Source organism: Hemibagrus wyckioides, linkage group LG15 (genome assembly GCF_019097595.1).
Source record: "Hemibagrus wyckioides isolate EC202008001 linkage group LG15, SWU_Hwy_1.0, whole genome shotgun sequence".
Taxonomy (NCBI): Eukaryota; Metazoa; Chordata; class Actinopteri; order Siluriformes; family Bagridae; genus Hemibagrus; species Hemibagrus wyckioides.
The window spans coordinates 14,912,289-14,933,421 of record NC_080724.1 but is presented as its reverse complement, the minus strand read 5'-3'; the positions used below and the strand labels follow the sequence as shown (position 1 = coordinate 14,933,421).

At 41.4% G+C, this 21,133-nt stretch overlaps 1 protein-coding gene across 5 annotated transcripts in view; it reads right to left on the bottom strand.

Annotated features, from left to right (window-relative positions):
* The window catches only part of agrn (agrin), a 227,835-nt gene that overhangs the window by 141,849 nt on the left and 64,853 nt on the right, over positions 1-21,133 (bottom strand). Inside the window, exon 1 of one of the 5 annotated variants that reach the window (XM_058409025.1) lies at positions 1,508-2,902. The exons of the other annotated variants lie outside the window; for them this stretch is intronic. Within the exon in view, the coding sequence (XP_058265008.1) occupies positions 1,508-1,670 (163 nt within the window). The 5' untranslated portion in view covers positions 1,671-2,902. Of the gene's footprint in view, positions 1-1,507; positions 2,903-21,133 lie in introns of those variants that run through there. 5 annotated transcript variants of the gene reach the window in all.

The following is a 21,133-nucleotide window of genomic DNA, read 5'->3' as shown; positions in this document are numbered from 1 at the left end:
AGGGGCAGAGAGAATATAAATATTCCCAACATGATTCATATGTAAATCTCTCATGCCAAGAGATGAGATTTCTCGCTCTTCATCTTCTACAGAGTTCCATTTTCTTTTCCTTCATCCAAAGCTATGGCATTTAAATTCACATTTATATGTCTTATATATGTGTGTGTGTGTGTGTGTGTGTGTTCTCACTGGGAGCCCCAGCTCTATGATTGTAGACAGATGCATTTGGCAGTGCCAATGAACTGTTTCTGCCTGCTAAATGAAATGGAAATGACTAACTTCAGGTCTGTGTCCCTCTCCAACAAGCTTTCACGTGCTACGCTGCTCCTCTCCATTTTAATAGCCCTCCCATGCCTCCATCATTCTTTTGCTCTGAACTCCAAAAACCCAGCGAACGGGAATGGAATATTCTAACCAAGTTTGTATTTAAATCTAATGCAGTCTGTCTGGGCAGAAACGGTTCGCTCAGACGACCGGAGTTATAAATGAACTTCATATTTCGAGCACCTTTACAGAGAGAAAGGAAAAGAACGAGTGAGCTCTCGCTCTATTTTTTTCCCGAATCGCAAGAAAGGCCCTTTAAGGTCTTTTAATCAAGATCTAATGTAGCAGCATCCTGCTTCCACGGAGGAGTGCGAGTCGAGACGATTGAATAGCCGGAGGTTGTTAATGGGCCACAGAGCGAGAGCACAGCGCCTTTCTACCTTTTTCACTTCACCAAGCACATATTAAGTATATCTTTCTTTGGAAAAGAAATATATAACCTCATATCTGTGGTACACTGAGCAAAAATAACCGACACTTCATGTATATATATATATATATATATATATATATATATATATATATATATGATCCTAATGATCTTGTGTGTTTAAGCATGCACAATAGAAGTGAATGTAATTAAGAGTCAACAGCATTCAAGGCATTTTGTCCCGTGTAAGCATGGCATCAGACGGTGCACCTTGCTGGGGAATGTGCCGTACACAAGGGAATGCCAGAAAGCAAAGTCTCTAGCTATTCATTCAAGCAGATACAGTGAGCGCTGACACTAATGCCAGGCTTTCCTCCACCAAAGGCATTTAATCTGCCCACTTTATCCTGCTGTGTAGAGTAAATGCCACCGGCTTGCGGCGAGACAGAATGCCACCGGAGCGCTTGTTTAGACAGAAGAACTGAGGCACTTTAGAAGATGAGGCCAGTTTATCTGTGTCATCCTCAATCATCTGAGATGTCAGTTTGCTAGATCGAATTTTAGGCATTAGGGATTACTTTTCGACTGCCATCGATCCTTATTGAGCTATCCATCCATCAAGATAGCTCTTCCTTTGAACAGCACTCTGATAAAAGGTCCATTACACATACCACACAAACACACACACACACACCGACATAAAATGACAGATTTCATTCAGCTACTAACCTACAGGGAGTTATGCAATACAAAATCTACACTGATCTACAATCTCACACACACACACACACACAGATATTATGAGTGACCTACAGTTGTTGAGAAAGAGAAGCACAGCAAAGCCCAGCGTGGATGTAGCCAGCAGTATGAGGCAGATGTTACAGGGGATCATAAAGTAGCGCACCACCAGTGAGACTTTGTGCTGGTACATGCGGTCCCGCTCTGGCCGCGGCGTCGGGTAGTGACAGCTGGTCATACTCCAGTCCACGCTTCCCCCCAAGTACGCCACGCTGAGAATGTAAAGGACACCTCAGGGGCAGAAAATCAAATCCTCAAACACTGCTCCCGGAGGAACACTGATCCAGCATGGAGGGACAAAACCTGATTGTACTGACTTTCATAAAAACAAAGCGAAAAATTTAAAGTGGGTTCAGTGCAAAACATTTTGTTCCTGATAATATCCAGAAAGGGACAGGGTCTGGGTCGTGTTCCTACGGCCAATGAACTCTCCGCAAATTTTCCATGTTGGGAATGTTACAGATTTGCATGTGTCAACATCTGTGCACTTTGTGCTTTACATCCACAAACTCACAGCGAATCAGTAATCAGGAAAGAAGTCTTTCCCTGCTTGAACCTTGTCGTCCGAGGGAGGAAACCGAGAAACGCGTATTCCTGGCTTTGCCCTTGTCCCCTCGTCCCCTCGTCCTGTTGCGCTGTCACCTGACTGACTTGGTGCCAGGTTGATTTCTTGCAGCACGTGTTAGATACCGGCTGCTCAAGCTGGACACTGGCAGCTGCAGCCTTCAGCCATCGCTCCTCACACACACACACACACTCTCACACACAAACCCTCACACAAGCACACATACAGTACACTCCAGCACACCCACCCACCAACACTCACAAACACACAGAGCGGGAGCACAGCTGGTCCTGAAAGCAGAGCCCCGGCTCCGAGCAGCTGATGCTGAACAGAAAACAAGTCTGGCAGCAAGAGAGAAGAAAAAGCATTAAAAAAAATAAAAACACTTTTAGTGTTCCATCTTGGCTTGCTTTCTGCTTTATTACATTTAAAAAATCCCCTTAGTAGTAGAAGCAGCTCCTTGTTTTTCCTCACTCCGTTACACTCCGGCTCCTGCTTTCTGAAGCGTCTGTTACGAGCCTCTGCTCTTGATTCCGCGCTTCTTCTCGTGTCTCGAGCTCCGATCCTCACATGGAACGTTCACCATCAGTCAAAGCAACTGCTCCGACAGGCACTATTCATGTCAGAGATCCCCCCCGGTGTCAGCGCGCACACCGATCAGCCGGCACAGCTTAAGCACAGTGGCTGAAGACAAGAGAGCTACGACCAGCCAGAGACGCAGGAGCCATCCGTCTGAGAGAGGAGTTGAGCCAAAAAAAAAAAAGAGAGAGGACACACTAGCCGAGGAGACTTTAGTGGTCCGTCTGAGCATCGGATATTCCAAGTTTTTTTTTTTTTTTGTGCGCACAACGCTCTCCCCGCCTCGACTGGAGGAGAAGAGTGGGGGAGCGTACAGACCTCTAACAAAGAGGAGGGAGGGGGAAAGAGGGAGGGGAAAAAAGAGCGAGGATAAAAGCTGTTGGGAATACTTAGTGGAGTAGGGTTTTTACCAGGGGGGAGGTCAACAGGCAAAAGACAAAGAAGCAACTGGGCCAAACAAATGTCAAGCCTTTTCAGGGTTCAGCTGATTTAAAGAACAGAATGACCACAAAGTGTCAAAGACAGAAAGAAAAATCAGTGTGTGTGTGTGTGTGTGTGTGTGCGCGTGCTTTCAGGTGGTTTAATTGAATTCAAATTAGGAGATACAAAAAGAGAGAGAAAATGCAACATGCAAACAAAAATCAACACAGAAAAACGTCTTTAATTAGATTAAACGATTGCAGTGATGTTCTCGTGACACTTGGCCACATGGTTGTTCGTGTGTCATGCTGGAAAAAAAAAGAAAAAAAAGAGGAAGAGGAAAAATGAATATTTATCAGTGCTGGCAGGAGATCAGGAGAAAATGTGGATCCAATCCATAAAATAATTTCATGAGATGCTATGTGAATGTATATTTTATGAACTAAATAATGAGGTCATCATAAAAAAAAAAAAAAATAATAATAATAATTTTAAAAAAAATACACACACCCCCATCAGTGCATACTGACACCACTGTGACTGTTCATCTGCACCAATATGCCAGTATATTCCATCAATTATTTATGCTCACTTTTCCTCCCCCTCTCCACCCCAGCCACATAGCTTTTCAAGCACACACACACACACACACACACACACACACGCAATCTCTCAGTGTCCTGCTCTGTTTCGCATCTGAGGTCATTTATCTCCTCGGACACGGCCTTTTCATCGACTCAAGAATCCCTCAAGCTTCCTAAAGCTTCCGCTGTACCTACCACAGAACGTGGGCTCAACCAGGCCTCTAGCAACAGGGCTGTGAGTTCACACACCAGCTGGAGCCCAAAAAAAACACCGCCTGCATCATCCATCTCTGTTCAAGCTGACATGCCAACGAAGGAACGTGCACAGTGAAGACAAATGGCCATATTGTGACATTTAGAGAAATGAAAAAAAGAATTTAAAAAAATCCAAAATGCTCAACCGCGAGAGGGCGCCTTCCTATCCGGGCTCCTTCAGGACACAAATCAGCCCTCTCATTTAAGTTCAAAGCTCTCTGTAATGCATCTTTAATGTGCGCGCTATCTCGGAAGGTTAACATCTCTCTCAGCACGCTCTCAGCTGGCAACTTCCATTACGGTGTTAGTGAAGAGCCTGCCTGCTTCCTGCTCTAGCATGACAGACAGCCTCGAGATCGCTCCTCTCCGTTTTTCGCACTCATCTCGCCGCATCCCTGGCATGATGCATGTCCCTGTTTCCAGGGGCGACAGGAGAGGGACGACACATATCAGTCCACATCCTCCAGATCAAAAATGGAGGGGGTAGGGTGTAGGGGGTAGAAAAGGCCAGATTCTCTGATGAAATAAGAAGAGAGAATACACTCTAAAACAAAATACACACAGCTCTTTCAACACCCAAATGCAACTCTATATTGATCACACAAAGCTGTGATATTAACACCACCCAGAAAATGCCCCATAAGCATGAGTCCAGTTATCGGTCAGAGAATATATTTTGTTATTCAGGAAAAAAGCAAGATGGATCTTTGTGAATCTGTCTGAGAAATCCTTTAATGGTAGTGTAAAATAAGTATTCTGTTTGCACACCAATTAGTTCATATATCTTAACTGCTGGAAATCTCAACAGCACACATACTCATAGCAGTATTAAAGGTGCGGTGTGTAATGTGGAGAAGTTTTACTAGGCCTGAAATAAGGATATCATTTCGAAGACACTGTATTAAAAAAAGAATGAGGATATCGGCATGAAATATTTTGCCGTTTCGTAATTTCCTGCTTCTGTTTACATTTTTCAGGGCCAGAAATCAGCTGCTTTGCTCAACCCCTCTTTCTTAAAAGGTGTATGTCTCATGATAACCATGTAAGGAACATCTGATGATCTGATGGTCTAATAATATCATCAGCGTTCATTATTTTTATGTAATAATTAATATTTAGGTTTAAGGTTCTTGGTTTTTAAAAGACAATAAGAAATAACATGGCTTGTCATGTTACTAAGAAACCACAAAGTCCTCTGTCCTGAAGACTTTCCAGTGGTGAGGAAATGCTGATACTGGAGACTCCTTCCACAAATCCTGAAATAAAAGCCACCTTACAGAAAGCTTTATCATATCCTGAATTAAACAAGTCACACATTTTCAAATAAACATCTTCAAATCCAAGTTCCTATGGACGAGCTGTTGCTAGGGATATGATATCATACGAGAACAACAGAGAAAATGAATCTGACCAATCAGATTCGAGAATTCCACAATGCTTTTTTTAATATTTTAATAACTGGGTTTGCCCTTAACAGTGACTTGTGTAGCACCCCAGCAAATAACATCGCAACGAGAAATCTTCCTGCAAATTTTTTTTGAATGGAAGTTTTACTAAACTTGATGATATACATGAATGATGTTTTCAGCAGCAGACACATACTACACATCATACAATCCCAGTGGACATGAGCAATGATGTATCTTGAATTCTCCCAGCCGACTCCCAGAGTCATGAATTCCCTGAGGTCTCTTCTCAAATTCACAGCTTGAAATAAAAATAAAAAACATGTCAGAAGTTTCACTTCTGTGCAGCTCTACAGCACAGCAGTTGGCCTGATCGTCTTCTCCACATACAGCCCATCATCAAGCAAATTAGGCCACTTTGATTACAAGCAGATTTCCTAACTACTCAACTCATTACGCCAACCCTGCTCGGGCTGACAAATCTGACAGACAAAGCCAGGGAAGGAGGAGATGATAGAGAGCGGAAGGGAGGGGAGCGGCATAATCTCCGCAAGAATTAGCTCAGCGTACCTCCAGCCAGACGTTGCTCCAGCTGGAAACTCCTTACTTCACTGCTTTGTCACGCAGCTCACAAGAGGAGTGAGAAAAGCCACAAAGTGAGAAGAAGCTAGAGAAAAAGTGGGGATTTTCCTTCCTTCTTTCCTCTCTCTCTCTCTCTCTCTCTCTCTCTCTTTGTATCTCTCTGGAGCGGTGATTATTTTAAATCAAGAATGACATCAGTGTAACTAAACGTGAGAACACAGATGCTGTCTGGACCGCAGTCACTAAGCATCACCTATTTCTTCTTAAATTTTATTTTTAAATAAAACAGAATTACTGCTAACATTTCAACCCTAAGATTTATGTGGGGGTGTTTTTTTTTTTTTATACCTCCACATTCACACCAAATTTTGTTAACTTAGTTGGCCAGTTTTATCAACAACTTATCAACAGCACTTTTAGAAAACTGGCAAGCAAGGATGTGTTATTGGCTATCCAAAAAACTTCTTTTCTGGCACGTGAGAGGAGAGAGAGAGAGAGAGAGAGAGAGAGAGAGAGAGAGAGAGAGAAAGCGATGGAGTTGTTGCAAGATAGAAGCTGAAAACACAGTTTTTTAATGATGAATCCTGGAAAGTGATCACTGATCAGTTGGTTTCCTGTATTAATGATTTGAATCACGTGGATTATTTCCAAAAACTGCATGCTCTGTTGTATATTATTCCTCACTTATTATCCCATTACTTTGACATATTATCGTCATCGTGGAATATTAGGTTATGATTCTTATTCCTAGACGCTGTTCCTGATCGTAATAGACAGGAAGACTGATACAGTTGACACTAATATGTTGAATAAATCTTAATTCATTTAAATGTGTTTGGTCGGGGTTTTGATGTATTACATTTCTCCAAACACTTAAATAGACAGAACTGTATAATGTACATAAGGGTCGCTTTCGACGTAAAGGCATAATAAGTCAAACTAATAACAAGCTGAAATAAAAACATAGCTTTTTAACATCTTTCATTTAATGTGTATAATGCAAACTGATATCCACTACTATAAATACTCAGGTAAGCTGCATTGCTGGCTTAAAGTAAAGATTCATCCAAATCTTATGCTGGTTCTACTGGATTCGGTCCCTGCTTATCAGAGTCACCAAGCGAGATGCAACTTTCTGGGATCATGCTAATATATTCAAAAACGTCTGTGGGTAAAAAATTTGAACCTGTTCCTTATCCACTTTCACGCCTGTCGGAGCAGATTACCCTTGAAACCTCTGTCCTGGCTCGAATACCTGTCTGATCAAAGGCTGCCTCACCTTCTGTGCGCTATCTTGGAAATTTGCCCTGATGTGTCACCACTGAGCCACTATTCAGTCCGTACCCATAACCCAGTTCGCATTTAGGACAAACTCCATATCGATTGTGATAGAGGATAGTCGCTGGCACTCAGGATAGTATAGGCACTTTGAGACAGATGGACCTCCCTGAGGATCTAAATTGAGTGCAATCGAAACTGCATCATGCGTCCTCTACTTTTCCCAGAATGCCCTGAAGGTATGCACCTGCCCCCAAACAGAGACGGGGTGGAGAGGAGAAGGATCCACAGCTGGATCCCCTGTCTTAGATGGAGTGGTTCATTATCCCTGTGCCCAGGAGCCACCTGTTCAGGGTACAGAGCGGCATGGCTGCCACTGGCCATGGGGCTGGAGTGAGGCTGAGAGAGCGTTTGCCAAGTGCTGGATGTTAATAAAGAAGGATCCTGCAACCCTAACTTCTCAGTCATTACAATGCTACTTTCCCTCCCTCCATCCCTGTCTCCATAACCACTGTAATGATTGCTGCGTTTAACACTCTTCACACACCAGCGCTCCTGCTGTTTGTTCATTCTTTATTTTGATTCTATTAAGCACTGCATTCTTTAATAGCCTTTGGAGAGAGGGCGGAGGGGTTTGGGCTGCAATTTTAGCTCACCACTGCAGGCTGTATGGCCACGCTTAGAGACTGGTGCTTGACAGTTGGCTTCATTATACTTGGCATCCATGTCAGACAGGAGTGATGTGAGTTCAGGTGGCATGTTTGTGTCTAAAGAACCAGACAAGCATCAGAATCCAGCTGAGGTGATCACGATCATATTAGACAGACTAGAAAGCGTAAGTGAATAGCCGGAGCAGGGGAGTTGTACTGTGCTGTGGGGAATTTGTTTGCAGGAACGGGTCAAGCGTAATACAGTATAGAATGACTAGCATAGTCAAAATTTCTTCTCAACATTTCTTCAAAACATCTCACTGTGCTTCATCTAGGCTTGTGCAAAAGAATGACGCATACAATCTTCCACTACGATGTACTCACGTTTACTCTGATTTTATTATATTACCAATCTTTGCACATTATCCTTAGAGGCACTGTAATGTAACACAAGAATGCTTATCAGTGAAACGAGACACTAAAAGAATAGTCTATTTCTCAACAAAAAAAAGCATCAGTAAGAGATAAACAACATATGAATCTGAGCTCTCTGATATGGCATAATAACACGAAGCCACGCCCCCTTCTCCTATTCTTGCACGGTCTCAACTTGCACTTGTCCTTGCTTTCTATAAAGGTGAATAGAGAAAGTTATGCAATCGTTAACGTGAATGAAAAAAAAAACGATCCATGTATGTTCGATTTGGCTTGCATTATATATAGTTAAGATCATATAGATCATATAAATCAAATAGAGTATTTACTATAATTAAATATACATCGTTAAGGTCAATTAAGTATATTTATTAGGAACGCCACTGAAATATATCCTCTCAAAACGGTCAGAAATGATCAACAGCTTCCCCCATATTTTAGGTGGTAGCTAATGGAATGTAACGCTGGTGTTAGCTAGTTAAGTGAATTAATAAAGACTTAGGGAAAGAAACCAATATATCATCATCATCATCATCATCATCATAATGCAAGGGTGTTCAATCTTATACACAAAGGGTTGTGTGGGTGCAGGTTTTCATTCTTTCAAAGCAAGAGCCACACCTGATTCCACCAGTTTAATCGGCTGAGCATGGCTTTAAATAGACTCAGGTCTTGGCATTGCATGGAAAAGATCTCCGAGTCTTCATTTTCTTTTAAGATGTTTAACTGCAAGCGAACATACTGTACATATGGTGCTAGCAGGAGAGTTATATGACAGCTTTCTGCTGAAAGTGATTTTGCTCAGTGTCAGTGTTGTCACATTATCCTAAGATGTGCATCTGTTCGTGCTAATTAATTTGACTAGTCAAAAAATATATAGTGGCAAGATATGGAAGTATACACTATAACTCACTGACTGTAAACTGATTCTAGGTTACCATAGATACATACAACATGATAATTGTTGTTTTCTCGAAGTCAAGACGGAGTAGACTTCTAGTTGTTGAATGTATTTCCAGTGGCCAATATAAAACTACACAAAATCTGTTTGCCCCATGTGTCCGGGTTTGTCCACCCATCCCTCTCTCTCTGTGCTTCACTCACACAACACTGCCGCTCCATTTATCCTCAGATCCAAGCTAGAGGAATAAATGTTTTATTTTATGCCTCTAGTATCAATAGCATTACACAAATTCACTTGAAGCAATTAACCTTAACAAAAATGAAAGTGAGGTTCAGAGGTTACATGGATCAGAAAACAGAAACCCATTTTATAGCAGCAAACATTCTAAAAGGCCAAATGGAAACTATTCCACCTACAGCTTAAGCGGGGGAAAAATCAAGACATGAAACAGCATAGCGATTATTGGGAGTGGTACTTCAATCCAGAAAGATTTTATTTTTATTTTATTTTTTTGCTGTTCATAGTGCCCTCTCTCTCTCTCTCTCTCTCACACACACACACACACACACACAGCAAAATGTGAGAACCCACACTCACAACTAAGTCTCTTCTTTTATCAAAGCTGACAGTGACAAGCTATTATACGCAGGGAACATTTCATTTGCATTTACAGTAATGAACTCTTTCTCTCCGCTCTCTCAAGCTTTCATTTTCTTTCTCTCTCTCTCTCTCTGCCGTTCGCTTGCATAACTCATTCTCTGTCCTGGCAGATCCTCTCGGATAGAGGGCAAAAGGCAGTCCTAATTGGCACACATCGTCATTTTTTCACCAGGCTTTTCATAGAATAAAACTTCAAACTTTTTAGATTTCAAATGAAGAGCCTTCGCGCACCGCCTCGCATAAAGAAGTCTTTTCAAGTCTTTTGCATCAATCAGACGTGTTTCAGAGATGCTCATCAAATTTGGGCAAAGCTGTATAGCTGTAATCAGGCAAAGGGTCTTGGGTAAATTGAGAATGAAGACTGGGAAATGGTAAAGGCCATTGGTTTTGCAACAATTACTGGGGGAAAAAAAAACATGGCTGTTCATGCATGAACAGTCGGAGTGTGATGGTTTGTGTTGTCACAGGTGTTCCACAGATGCATGGAAACGGCCTCGTTCCATCAGCTCAAACAAGATGCTAGCGTCTGGAGAAGAACCAGAGCCAGCAGCGCAGAACGAAAGCAACAGTTTCTTCTAATTTTGAGACAGAATGCCTGCTTTCTCTCCGTTCCCAGATCCAAAAAACATCCTGCTCAAGTGCTTAAATATGGCTGGGAAAAGGAATAGAACCTCAGAAGAAAAGCTTATTGTTAATACCGTGAGGTTTCTGCAAGTTTTTGGAGGATCCCCTTCTGCACACAGTGAAAGCACTCACAGGACGAGGTGATGCCAGAAGACTTTTCGAGGGCTGCTTGAAATGAACCTGTGATATTTCTGGTCTTGCCACATGCTTATTTTTTTTTTTTACAGAGAAAGACCTTATCAGCCTGAGCAGTCTGGCTCCCCCATTCAGTCATCTGTTACCGCTAACCGGGTCTTCAAATCCCACAAGACCCAGACGCAATATAAAAGAGCTTTTTCTTTTTCGCTAGCAGAGTTGGCTACCCCATTGCTTCAGATAGAGAGTGATGAATCCAATTCAGCGACCTAAGGCCAAGCGATGTTGCTTTTCAGCCCAGCAGCAAATGACGAACAGCAATCTATGTCTGTAATTTTACTGCATTGGAAGGGAAAACAGCACAGGCCTTCAGTTATACCATTACACTCCCCAGAGTGTGACAACTAAGAGAAAACAGCACCTTTTTCCGACTGACTATTTGGGGTCACTAATGGGGAAAAAATCTGCATGCTAAGTGAAGCTGCCTGGTGAGATGGCAGGCAAGAGTTATTATTCACTGGCAAACTATTCTTCATCTTTTCTTCTTGGCATTCAAGAGAGCAGCTCTTCAATCATTTGGGAGAAAAATCCAAAAATACACTAAGACCAAGATGCCTGTCAATGGGGATAAGAAAAAAAAAGGAAGAAAAAAGCAACAGCTTCAGAATGATGCTCAGTAGTGTTAAGTGCCCTGGATAAACGTGGCGGCTGGCTCATCTATAATTCACGCTGACACTGATAAATGAAGCAAATGAAGAGACAGAACAAAAATAACGACATGCTCAGTTTGGGCAAGGACACTCAGATAGCTGTGGTGAGACAGACACAAACCGGATTAAGTGCATCAAGGTCATGCACATTATTTATGTGATACATTATTCCCAGTAGTTCCTCAAGTTTATCTCTCACAGAAATACAACAATGTGAAATCAACTCCAGAATTATTGGCACTTTTGATCATAGAGGTGTATGTAAACTCCCATTTGTGATCCATCACCATGAGCGTGTGACATACAACAGCTTAAAACACAGAAGTGAGTAAAAATACAGGACAAAAAAAGTTTAAAATAACATTAAGCAAAACCAGGGTGATAATAACAGTGAGTGGGAATGCTGGTGAGAAAAGAAAAATGAAACCATCTCCATAAAAATAAGCTGTATGGGTTGATGGATTGCACGGAAACACCCCTTCCAGAGAGTAACCCATGAAATGAAGTGCCTGAACTTTGTCAAAAAAAACAGAACTGTTTGTCAAAGTCAAATGAAACTCAGCAGTAGATTTAGCCAAAAAAAAAACAAAAAAACACCTCAATATGTTTAGCAAAATATTTTTCCTGGTTTGGTCACCTGTCGATTCCCACCAGCTAGCTCTCCTCCATCTTACACCAGCTACCAACGTTTCCTCCGAAGACACATGAGGCCAAACAACTACACCTTTCCAATAAAAGGCATAAAAGCAATATCTGCCATCTTCCTCATTCATGAGCATCCATGATTAGCTAGTGTTGCTGTGATTGACAGGGGAATGATTGTATATCATCGGCTTCCACCGAGACAAACTTGCTCTCTTGGTGCTTGTTGATTGTGACATCCTGACAATAGAGCAAATGTTTTACTGTTGCATCACTCACGAGCATCTCGTTATTCTTTGCTGATTTTGGGGCTTTGTGTAGAGATAGGTGGCATCATTAATCCTTATAACAAAATGTTTTAACCGAAAACTATGTTGCATCTTCTGTGGCAGGAAGCTTTAAACAACCCATAATGTATGCATGAATACACATTCGGTTGTGGGTCAAAAATCAGTGTTTAGCACTGATTATGTAGCTTTCCAAGGGACACTGTTCCAAAATCCCACTACTGGTCCATGGCTATGTACCTTAGAAAGAGGCTCTGTGGAATTAATTTTGGAGTTATTTGTGGGTTTCTGCTGCTGTAAAACATGAGTACATTTCCTGATTCCTGAAAACTATTGGCACTTAAGAAACAAAATTTGACTTTATTCATGCTTGCCTATTTCTGCCAATGATACGACCCCACTGTGGATTCTGGCCATATTGGTTGTAAAAGCCCAAATAAACTGTCTTAATATATCCTACTGACACTGGCTCCCATGTGTAACTGTTACACTGAGTGCAGCCTTTGGTGGACTGATGTTAAATTGTTAACCTCGACAACCTCTAGCACCAGTTCCGCATCATGCAGCAGCAGCAGCAGCAGCAGACGTGCGTGAACTCCACAACCCCAGGCCTGCTCAAAGCTGACACTTCCCAGCTGCCTCCATCTCACCCTGCAGATATCATGCTGGCAGTGTGGACAGTGCTGCCTCCTTCTCCAAACAACACGACTGACTTCGTGCCTTCAATTTGTTGCTCCCCCCCATATGTCTGTGTTCCTTTCACAGCTCTGATCAGAAATCAGATTGGGTCGGTACAGACGCTATGGCAGCAGCTCAATCTGGGCTGCTTTCACATTTGCAGTTCTTTCACAGCTCTGTGCACACATGGACGGTATACAGAGAGATAAAGAGGCTATTTAACTGCAATGGAATTGGAGTTTTGCTTCTTTAGAGAAACCTATGAGTTTTAGGTCAGTACAAAGACTCCTATATGGTCCTCTTCAATACCTGAAGACTTCTTGCCCCCTAAAATACACTGTGTCAAATTTACAACACTGTCTTCTTGCATTTACATTTACTCATTCAGCAGAGACAAATACATTGCAATCACCGAGAGTTAAATGCTTTGCTCAAGGGCCCAAGTGCAGCTCCATGGATCAAAACATCAACCCCAGAGCAATAATTTTATCATCTTGCTTTTATTTTTATTTATTCATGTTATTTCTCCAGGCCAAACTCTTGAGACATTCGCAATTTATAGACATATTCTCTCGCTATGCCAATTTGCTCCTCTCCTCCTTCTTCCTGTCACAGTTTTCCTCTGACATTTCAATTTTCCTCATCACGTTTGATCATCTGACCCAGGCTTCATCTCTCCTCGTACTCTGCTCTCATGGGACCTGGCGTGGTCATGTGACTCGGCTTGCCAAGCAACAATTGACTCCTATATGATATGGTTTGCTAGAGGACTTCAGTAACATGAGCCTCGCATTTAAAGCACCCAAGATGATTTTATTACTGTAGAAGGAATGCAGAGAAGTAATTCATTGACTAAGAAAAGGTAAGAGAAAGGATTGGCATTGATCGTCTAGCGCTGAAAGAGATCATTACGCTTATTACATAGCCAAGCGATGGATGAGATCATTACGTTCATCTATAAATTATAGTGAGTGCCTCAGCTTTTTCATTTAGAGCTGTGTTCACCTTTTTAACCCCAGTGTATTATTCCAAGATACCAAGTCTTGCCATCTACTGCATCCAGACAAGCAGGGAAATATTAGATTCAAAATGTCAGTAGTTATTAGATCTTTTCCTTCAAGTGAAACTTAAAACCTAGCGGTACATTAATATTGATACTGGTATCAGGTATTGGTCCAAAACTATGCTTGTTCACTCATAACAAATATGTTCTGATACTAACATCTGATAGCATGTGATACTATCCCTCCTTCCTTTTTCTGTACCGCTCATCCTCCACAGGGTCAAAGAGAGCCTCGCGACAATCCTAGGGGATTCGGGGGACAACATGGGGGATAGACAGGATGGGGATGTCAGCCAATTGCAGTTTGCAATCACAAAAGGAATATTTAAAGAAGCTAATCAATAAGTCCTTGAACTGTGGGAGGAAAGCCCAAAGCACAGGGAGAACATGCAAGGTGGAGGCAGGAAATAAACCCACCATCCCAGGAGGGCAATTCAAACCAGTAACCCACAGAACGTAGTATATACAAACAGATGACAAAAAATTACAGTGATTTGGGCTTGCTTGATGATTAATGATCACAGCAAAACAAGTTACAAACTGCTCTGCAAAAATATCACGAGGATCTACAAAAATACCTCATCTTCCTACAGCACAAGCCAGCTGATAAATCATTTTATGAAGGCTAAACAGTATCTTTAACATAAGAGCACTCCAGTACTGCAAGCTCCGATCTTTCTCTGCACCATAACATCTTACTTCTTACATCACACCCGTAAGTCGTGAATACAAAACTCAGCACGAGTTTGTTGCTAAAAGCAAACAGCAGCAATCAACATAAACAGAACAGCATGTTCCCTGATGGCCTTAATTCTTTAATATTAAGTAAGTTAATCATTTCAGTATTAGGTATCTGTATTGGTATCAAGGAGTACCCAAACAAAATCTCTAATAAAATGAATCCATCTTTTTAAAAAGGGGGCTTTTCAACTCCATTCTGAATTACGTTTTGTACTAACCAAGCCATTTGAGCAAATGATGAGGTGATTAACGATGATTAATGCTGGGGAGAAGAAAACAAATGACTATGATTGAGGGATTACGTTCTTGAATCCCAAATCAGATGGATAGAGGGAAAAAAGCAAAGAGAGAAAGCGAGAGGAGGCAGCTGAAGAAAACAAGTTTCAGACAGCTGGGCGAAATCCTCACATCAGATTGGATTTTAGATTTCGCTTGCTAAATTTCATGGGTTTAGACATGCAACTGAACTGCCATCATGTGCTTCAGTGACTGTGTCGGCACAAGGATGTGACTTGTTTTCTGTTTGAGATATGGATTGAGTGACAGAAAGACAGAGAGATAGATAGAGAGAGAGAGAGAGAGAGAGAGAGAGAGAGAGAAGAGCAAGTTGTCAGTATGTAGATCAGATGATCTGGAGGTCCACAAGGGGACAGCTGGAGAAACAGGAATATCATATGGATGACTATTTAGGAGTCCAGAAAAGAAAAATAGAGAAAAAGCTACCAACACAGGGGATGAAATCTGATTAGCCATAGAAGAGATGGGAGATGGGAGAGGGAGTAATAGTATTGTGTAAAATTATCTAGAAAGAAGGCGAGAGAATGGAATGGTAAAAGCATAGGTAGGGGATGCAAAGGGTAAAAAAAAGGAGAGAATGATGCTGAATGAGGGAATAGGCCCAAAGTAGAGAGGATCATGGTGGAAATTTTGTGTAAAATAGAGTATCAGTGTGTACCAGAGGAAAAATTGAGTTGTGTAGTCATCAGCCACGGCTACTTTGTTCACTGTTGGAGTCTCATTGTGTGTCTGTGTATATCATGAGAAAGCCCGTAGGGAACAGTCCTTCTGCAATTGTACAGGCTGACCACAGACTGTGGAGCTCATTGAGGATACATCTCGAGGCGGGTCTGGACGAGCCAAAATCAATCATCTACCATGCTCACCACACGAGAGGATGAGAGAGAGACAGAGCCAGAGCCAGGGTGTGATCCAGACAGAGCAAGGACATGGTGTGAGCAGGCTCCACTGGGACAGCGCTTGTCCATTGGTAGGAGGTGTTGAACTGCCAGGTGTTGGCGTCGAGCTGATGCAGCTGCTGCGGGGGCTGACAGCGACCACGACGTGAATTCTATCCTGAACGTTGAAACGAGCCAAATGGAGAGGCAGCTCTGACCTTTCTCTCCTTCTTTCTCTTTTTCCTCTACTCTGCTTCTGCAAGTAAAGCTTTGCTTGAGTAAAGCCTGCCCAACACAACTCGCCTCCACTCCACTCGTAAACACATTTCTTCCCTCCACCCTTCCTCTGACACTAAAAGACCTGCTCCATCCATCATAGTTCATCCTTCTACCCCTCCCGCATCCCTCACATATCGTTTTCACTTCTATTGATCAGACCTCTAATTGTTAGCTCGGGCGAGTGACAGCAGTGGACACTGGAAAGCGAGAAAAATAGAGCAGACTGAAAGAAAATATCAAAATGGACAAATGAACTCATCCCGCTGAGGAACTTGGCACTTTGGCAGGGGTTATTGTCTTGTAAGAAGCTGTGGGCTTGGAATAATTCAGTAGGAAATCAATTTTCATCAGGCCATTCATACATAATGGAGGTGATGGACTGTGGAAGCGAGGTTCGACCCCACTTGCTTATGGCCTGCCTGCTGAGGCCTTTTGTTTCACTTATCCACTATCTTTCATTTGCCATTTCCCACTTTTTTCATGGTCATATGGGCATTTTTGGTCCAGTGGTCAAAGAGTCTTTTCAATTGGAGTTTAACTGCACTTTCACTGACAATGCCATAAGATGACAATAGAAATGGCTAAACAATGAACTATGGCAACAAGGAGCTTGAGTAGTGTGAGGTAGAATCCTGCAGGATAGAGATATATTTCAGAAGGAAGAGGGTATGGAGAAGCCAAGAGATGATGAGTTGATCACAGCTTAATATCTGACCAGAGGCTATAGACAAGGCAGGGCACACTGTCAGATCAAGCCTTCAAGTATGATCAATATGGCAGTAAGAATACTTGGATTTTCTCAAATTGAAGCCATTTGACAGAGTGATTGCAGGCTTTATGGAGGAAAAAAGTTGGAAATGAATAATGCTGCTCAGTTTTTGAAGAAATAAATACGCAACTCCACACAGACCTAGAGATTCCAATAACCAAAAAAAAAAAAAAAATACTTTTGTCATCTAAGTAAGGAATGAAACAGAATGAATATAAGATGTTATAGAAAATAATAAGATCTACAATAGGCTGCTGTGATTCACATCTGGACATTTTAACCCTTGAAGTTGTTTAGTTCCTCTTGTACCAGATAGAATTTGATATTATTGTATTTCTGTTAATCAAAGAACATTTCACACATTTTATCCATTTCTAATTATATTCAATATTACTGGAAAAGTTACTTCCTGTTGTTTGTTACATTTGTTATAACAGCTATAGCCGTTCCCTCATCAGTCTCTCGTTTTCACATACTCTTTAAATCAATTTTTTAAAGCAAACAAACTCTCTATCTGCAAAGCACTGACACTGGAGACTCCTTCCAAAAAATGCTATCTTTATAGAAAGCTCATCGATTACACACATTTTCCATTTATGTATCTGATTGTTAAAAACACAAGGTCCTGTATAAGTTGATTTTATATAATCCACAACGTTCATAGAAATTCATATAAATCTCACAGGTGGAAGCCCTGAACAATGCTATTATAGAAAATTAACACCTCCCAACTGATCAGGTCTGAGCATTCATAAGCACTGTGGCATAAGATATTTTATAAAGCACTGCTTGTTAATTCAATGTTTCCCATCATTTAGCTAGTCTCATAAGATCCATAGCCATACTCACACAACTAACATTAATAAGGCTTCGTAGCATGGGTCATATTCAAATCTCACATTCACCACCATTCGTTTAACTTTATTCACTCTTAAAAACATGTGTCAAAGTGTCAATTAAAACCTACAGCTCCCTTCAGAGGAATTAGTGTGACAAATACAATATTATGGGCCCAGTTAACTCTTTTTATGGTTCACATTCAATCCAGCTGGTGGTTATTGTGCACAATTACAGTTATTGCTCTGCGACTAAGTGTAAATATTCATATTATGTCCTGCATGACATGTTTGTACTAATCAAAGACGTAATGTGGTTGTGCAATTAGCTCTACTCTGCTAACAAAGTGTCATATCAGCTTCGAATCAGGTGGTTCTTTAACAGGCTGAAGAGTAATACTGACACTTAATGACCAGTTGTAGCTATCTAGAGCGAAGCACATTTGTGAATTTAATTTTCAGGCATTTGTTAGAAAGTCTTTTGCTAACAGGTTGAATTTATACACTATATTGGCAAAAGAATTCAGGTGTTGTTCTTCAGGGGTTGGGCTTGGCCCCTTAGTTCCAGTGAAAGGCTTAATGCTTAATGGATGACCCCTTCCTGTTCCAACATGACTGCGCACCAGTGCACAAAGCAAGGTCCATAAAGACATGGATGAGTGAGTTTGGTGTGGAGGAACTTGACTGGCCTGCACAGAGTCCTGTCATGTTGGAACAGGAAGGGGTCATCCGCAAACTATTCCAACAAAGTTGGAAGCATGAAATTGTCCAAAATGTCTTGGTATGCTGAAGCATTAAGAGTTCCTTTCACTGGAACTAAGGGGTCAAGCCCAACACCTGAATTCAATTATTTGGGCGGGTGTCCCAATATAATGTACATAAAGACTCGACATAATGTGTGAATATTGAGCCATAAAGGTCATTCCCTCACCGGATTCTCTTTTGAAGTTTTTAGGACTGATAAACAACAATGTGGAAGATTTTCCTGTGCTGGAAAACATAAAGTTTCAGCTTTTACCTCCGACTGTTATCAAGCGCTATCACTGGAGACAAAAAAACTTCACCCACAATTTGAGCAGTTACTATAGAAACAATAACACAGAAAAAGCTTGTTAATTTAAAAGTTAATTTGTCTTTCAGCCAGCTCTACTGTCTGTGATTCAGTAATAGAAAATTAAACAACACTTTCTGACCAATCAGAATCGAGCATCCGACAGCACTGTGATTCAACAGTGCTTAAGTATGATCAATGTGACCTTGGTGTTAGGGCTACGCATTCCAATCAGCACTGAATAAGAAAAATGGGCTATAAGGATATGTAAATGTAAGCCTGAGTCTTTTCTTTTTTTTACAGTTTCATGAATTTTTATATTAGTGTGCCGAAACTAACACGAAAGTAAATGCAGTGTAGAATGTCTATATGAACACTGTTACATGCAAACAAATTTTGACTAAGACAATATTTATAAGCCTGTCCAACACAGTGACAGATGATCAATCATTCGAGCACAACTCCTGCTTTGTTAGGCAGCTGAGATTCTGCAGTTTCTGCACTAACAACCACGCTCTCCACAGGGTTTGGATAAATAGAAGCCTTACAAGCTTCTTTCACATAACAGAGTTATGAAAATGGAAACAGACAGACAGAGAGAGAAAGTTGACGTGAGGTCTTGCAGTGAGCACAAATCTCTGTCATTACAGCAATCTGATCCTCCTTTCTGAGAAAATGAGCAAACGAGACAGGCGATGGCAGCAATAATGAGGGCAGACACTCTTTATAGGTTAGGCTAAATGTTTAATGTCATGTGTTGATGAGCAGCAATCTCTCCCTCTCCTTCTTATTCTTTCACTTTGGTCCTTGGACAGTCCATCCAGTGTGAGTCCCACCTCAAACTTCTGTACACCAATTATACAGCTCCGTGACAGCACAGTCAATAGCACCAATTACCTCCATCAGTCCTTGACACACACCTCCACCAACACACACACCAAGCGGTGCACTCCGTCTCTGCCAAAACACCCTGCTTCTAAATGGACAAACCCCTTTTGCTCTTGCTTTCCTGTCTCTTCTCCTGCCTTTTACAAGACATGTGAAACATAAAGTAATGGCACTTTAATAGGCTTTCCTCGAATTTCCTCAAAATGAGCACTGCATGCTGAGCATACAATCATTTAGCTTAGAGTGTGCACAATTGTCAAGAGCATCTGATAATCTCTTCTAGGTATATTTTATTCGATTAAGGACTTGGCAATTGGAATTAACAGTGGAAATCTTTTGTTCAGGTTCAGCAGGAATGTGTTTATCTCAATTAGCGAGCAATAATCAGTTTTGAAATGAACACCGATTTGCCTCAAGGAGCAATTCATACAGTACACAAAAATAGAAAAGAAATCCCTAACCAACTGATAGGATTTGCTCCAGCATGGATTGTGTCTTCATTTAAAATGTAACAAGAGTTCGCTGGTGAGGAAATATGGTGTGAAACCTGAGCTGCAGCAAAACTAATGCTATGTTCATACGTACTGCGACTCACAGCGCAAAGCGACTGAAGGCCATCTATTTTCACTGCTAGCTGGCGACTTCTGGCGACATGACCGACAACCGACCGATGATAATGATATATACTGAGCAACTCCGTATATGCAGCGACTACTAATGTGAGTGAAGCCAGTAAAGTGCACGTGATCTGTAGCAAAAAGCACACGCTTCTTCTCCTTCAGCTTGCATAAGATGCATATATACACTAATGAATTTTATATATACAAACTCTCACTCCAGAATGTTTCATTTTAGCTGCAAGAAAACTGATTTGCTGTCAAATAGAATGCTAATTAAACGCTATTACCATGGCAACAAGTAGTAAAAACACATACTGGCGATTTCATAGTACAGCAACTGGTGGATTGCAGATATAAAATCACTGTAAATGTGGACTTGTCATGTTTGTGTGTCCATTAGAAGTGTAAGAGTGCTCCTAAACAGTGGGTGTGGCCTAAACTGGAAAGTTTTTTTGTGTGTGTTTTTTTTTCTTGTTGTTGTTGCTGTTTATGGTAAATATGAACCGTAGCACTAACTCTGCCTACCTGCAAACACTAAAAACACTGTGGGAAAGCTGCTAAAAATGTCTACACTGTCATGGTGTATAAGTTTCTGGTTCTGACAATTTCTTAACCTCAGCTACATCACTTGAGTTCATAATTGCTCTCAACTTGGGATGAGAGTTTGCAACCCCACACAATATGGTCTCATAGATTTAGATTCCCAGGGTACAAATACATATATTTATATATTCTGGCACATCCCTAAGTCCCCATTGTCCTTCATTTCCACATGAGCATAGACCTGAAACCCACTGGCTTGAACCATGGATAGTTTGAATCAAT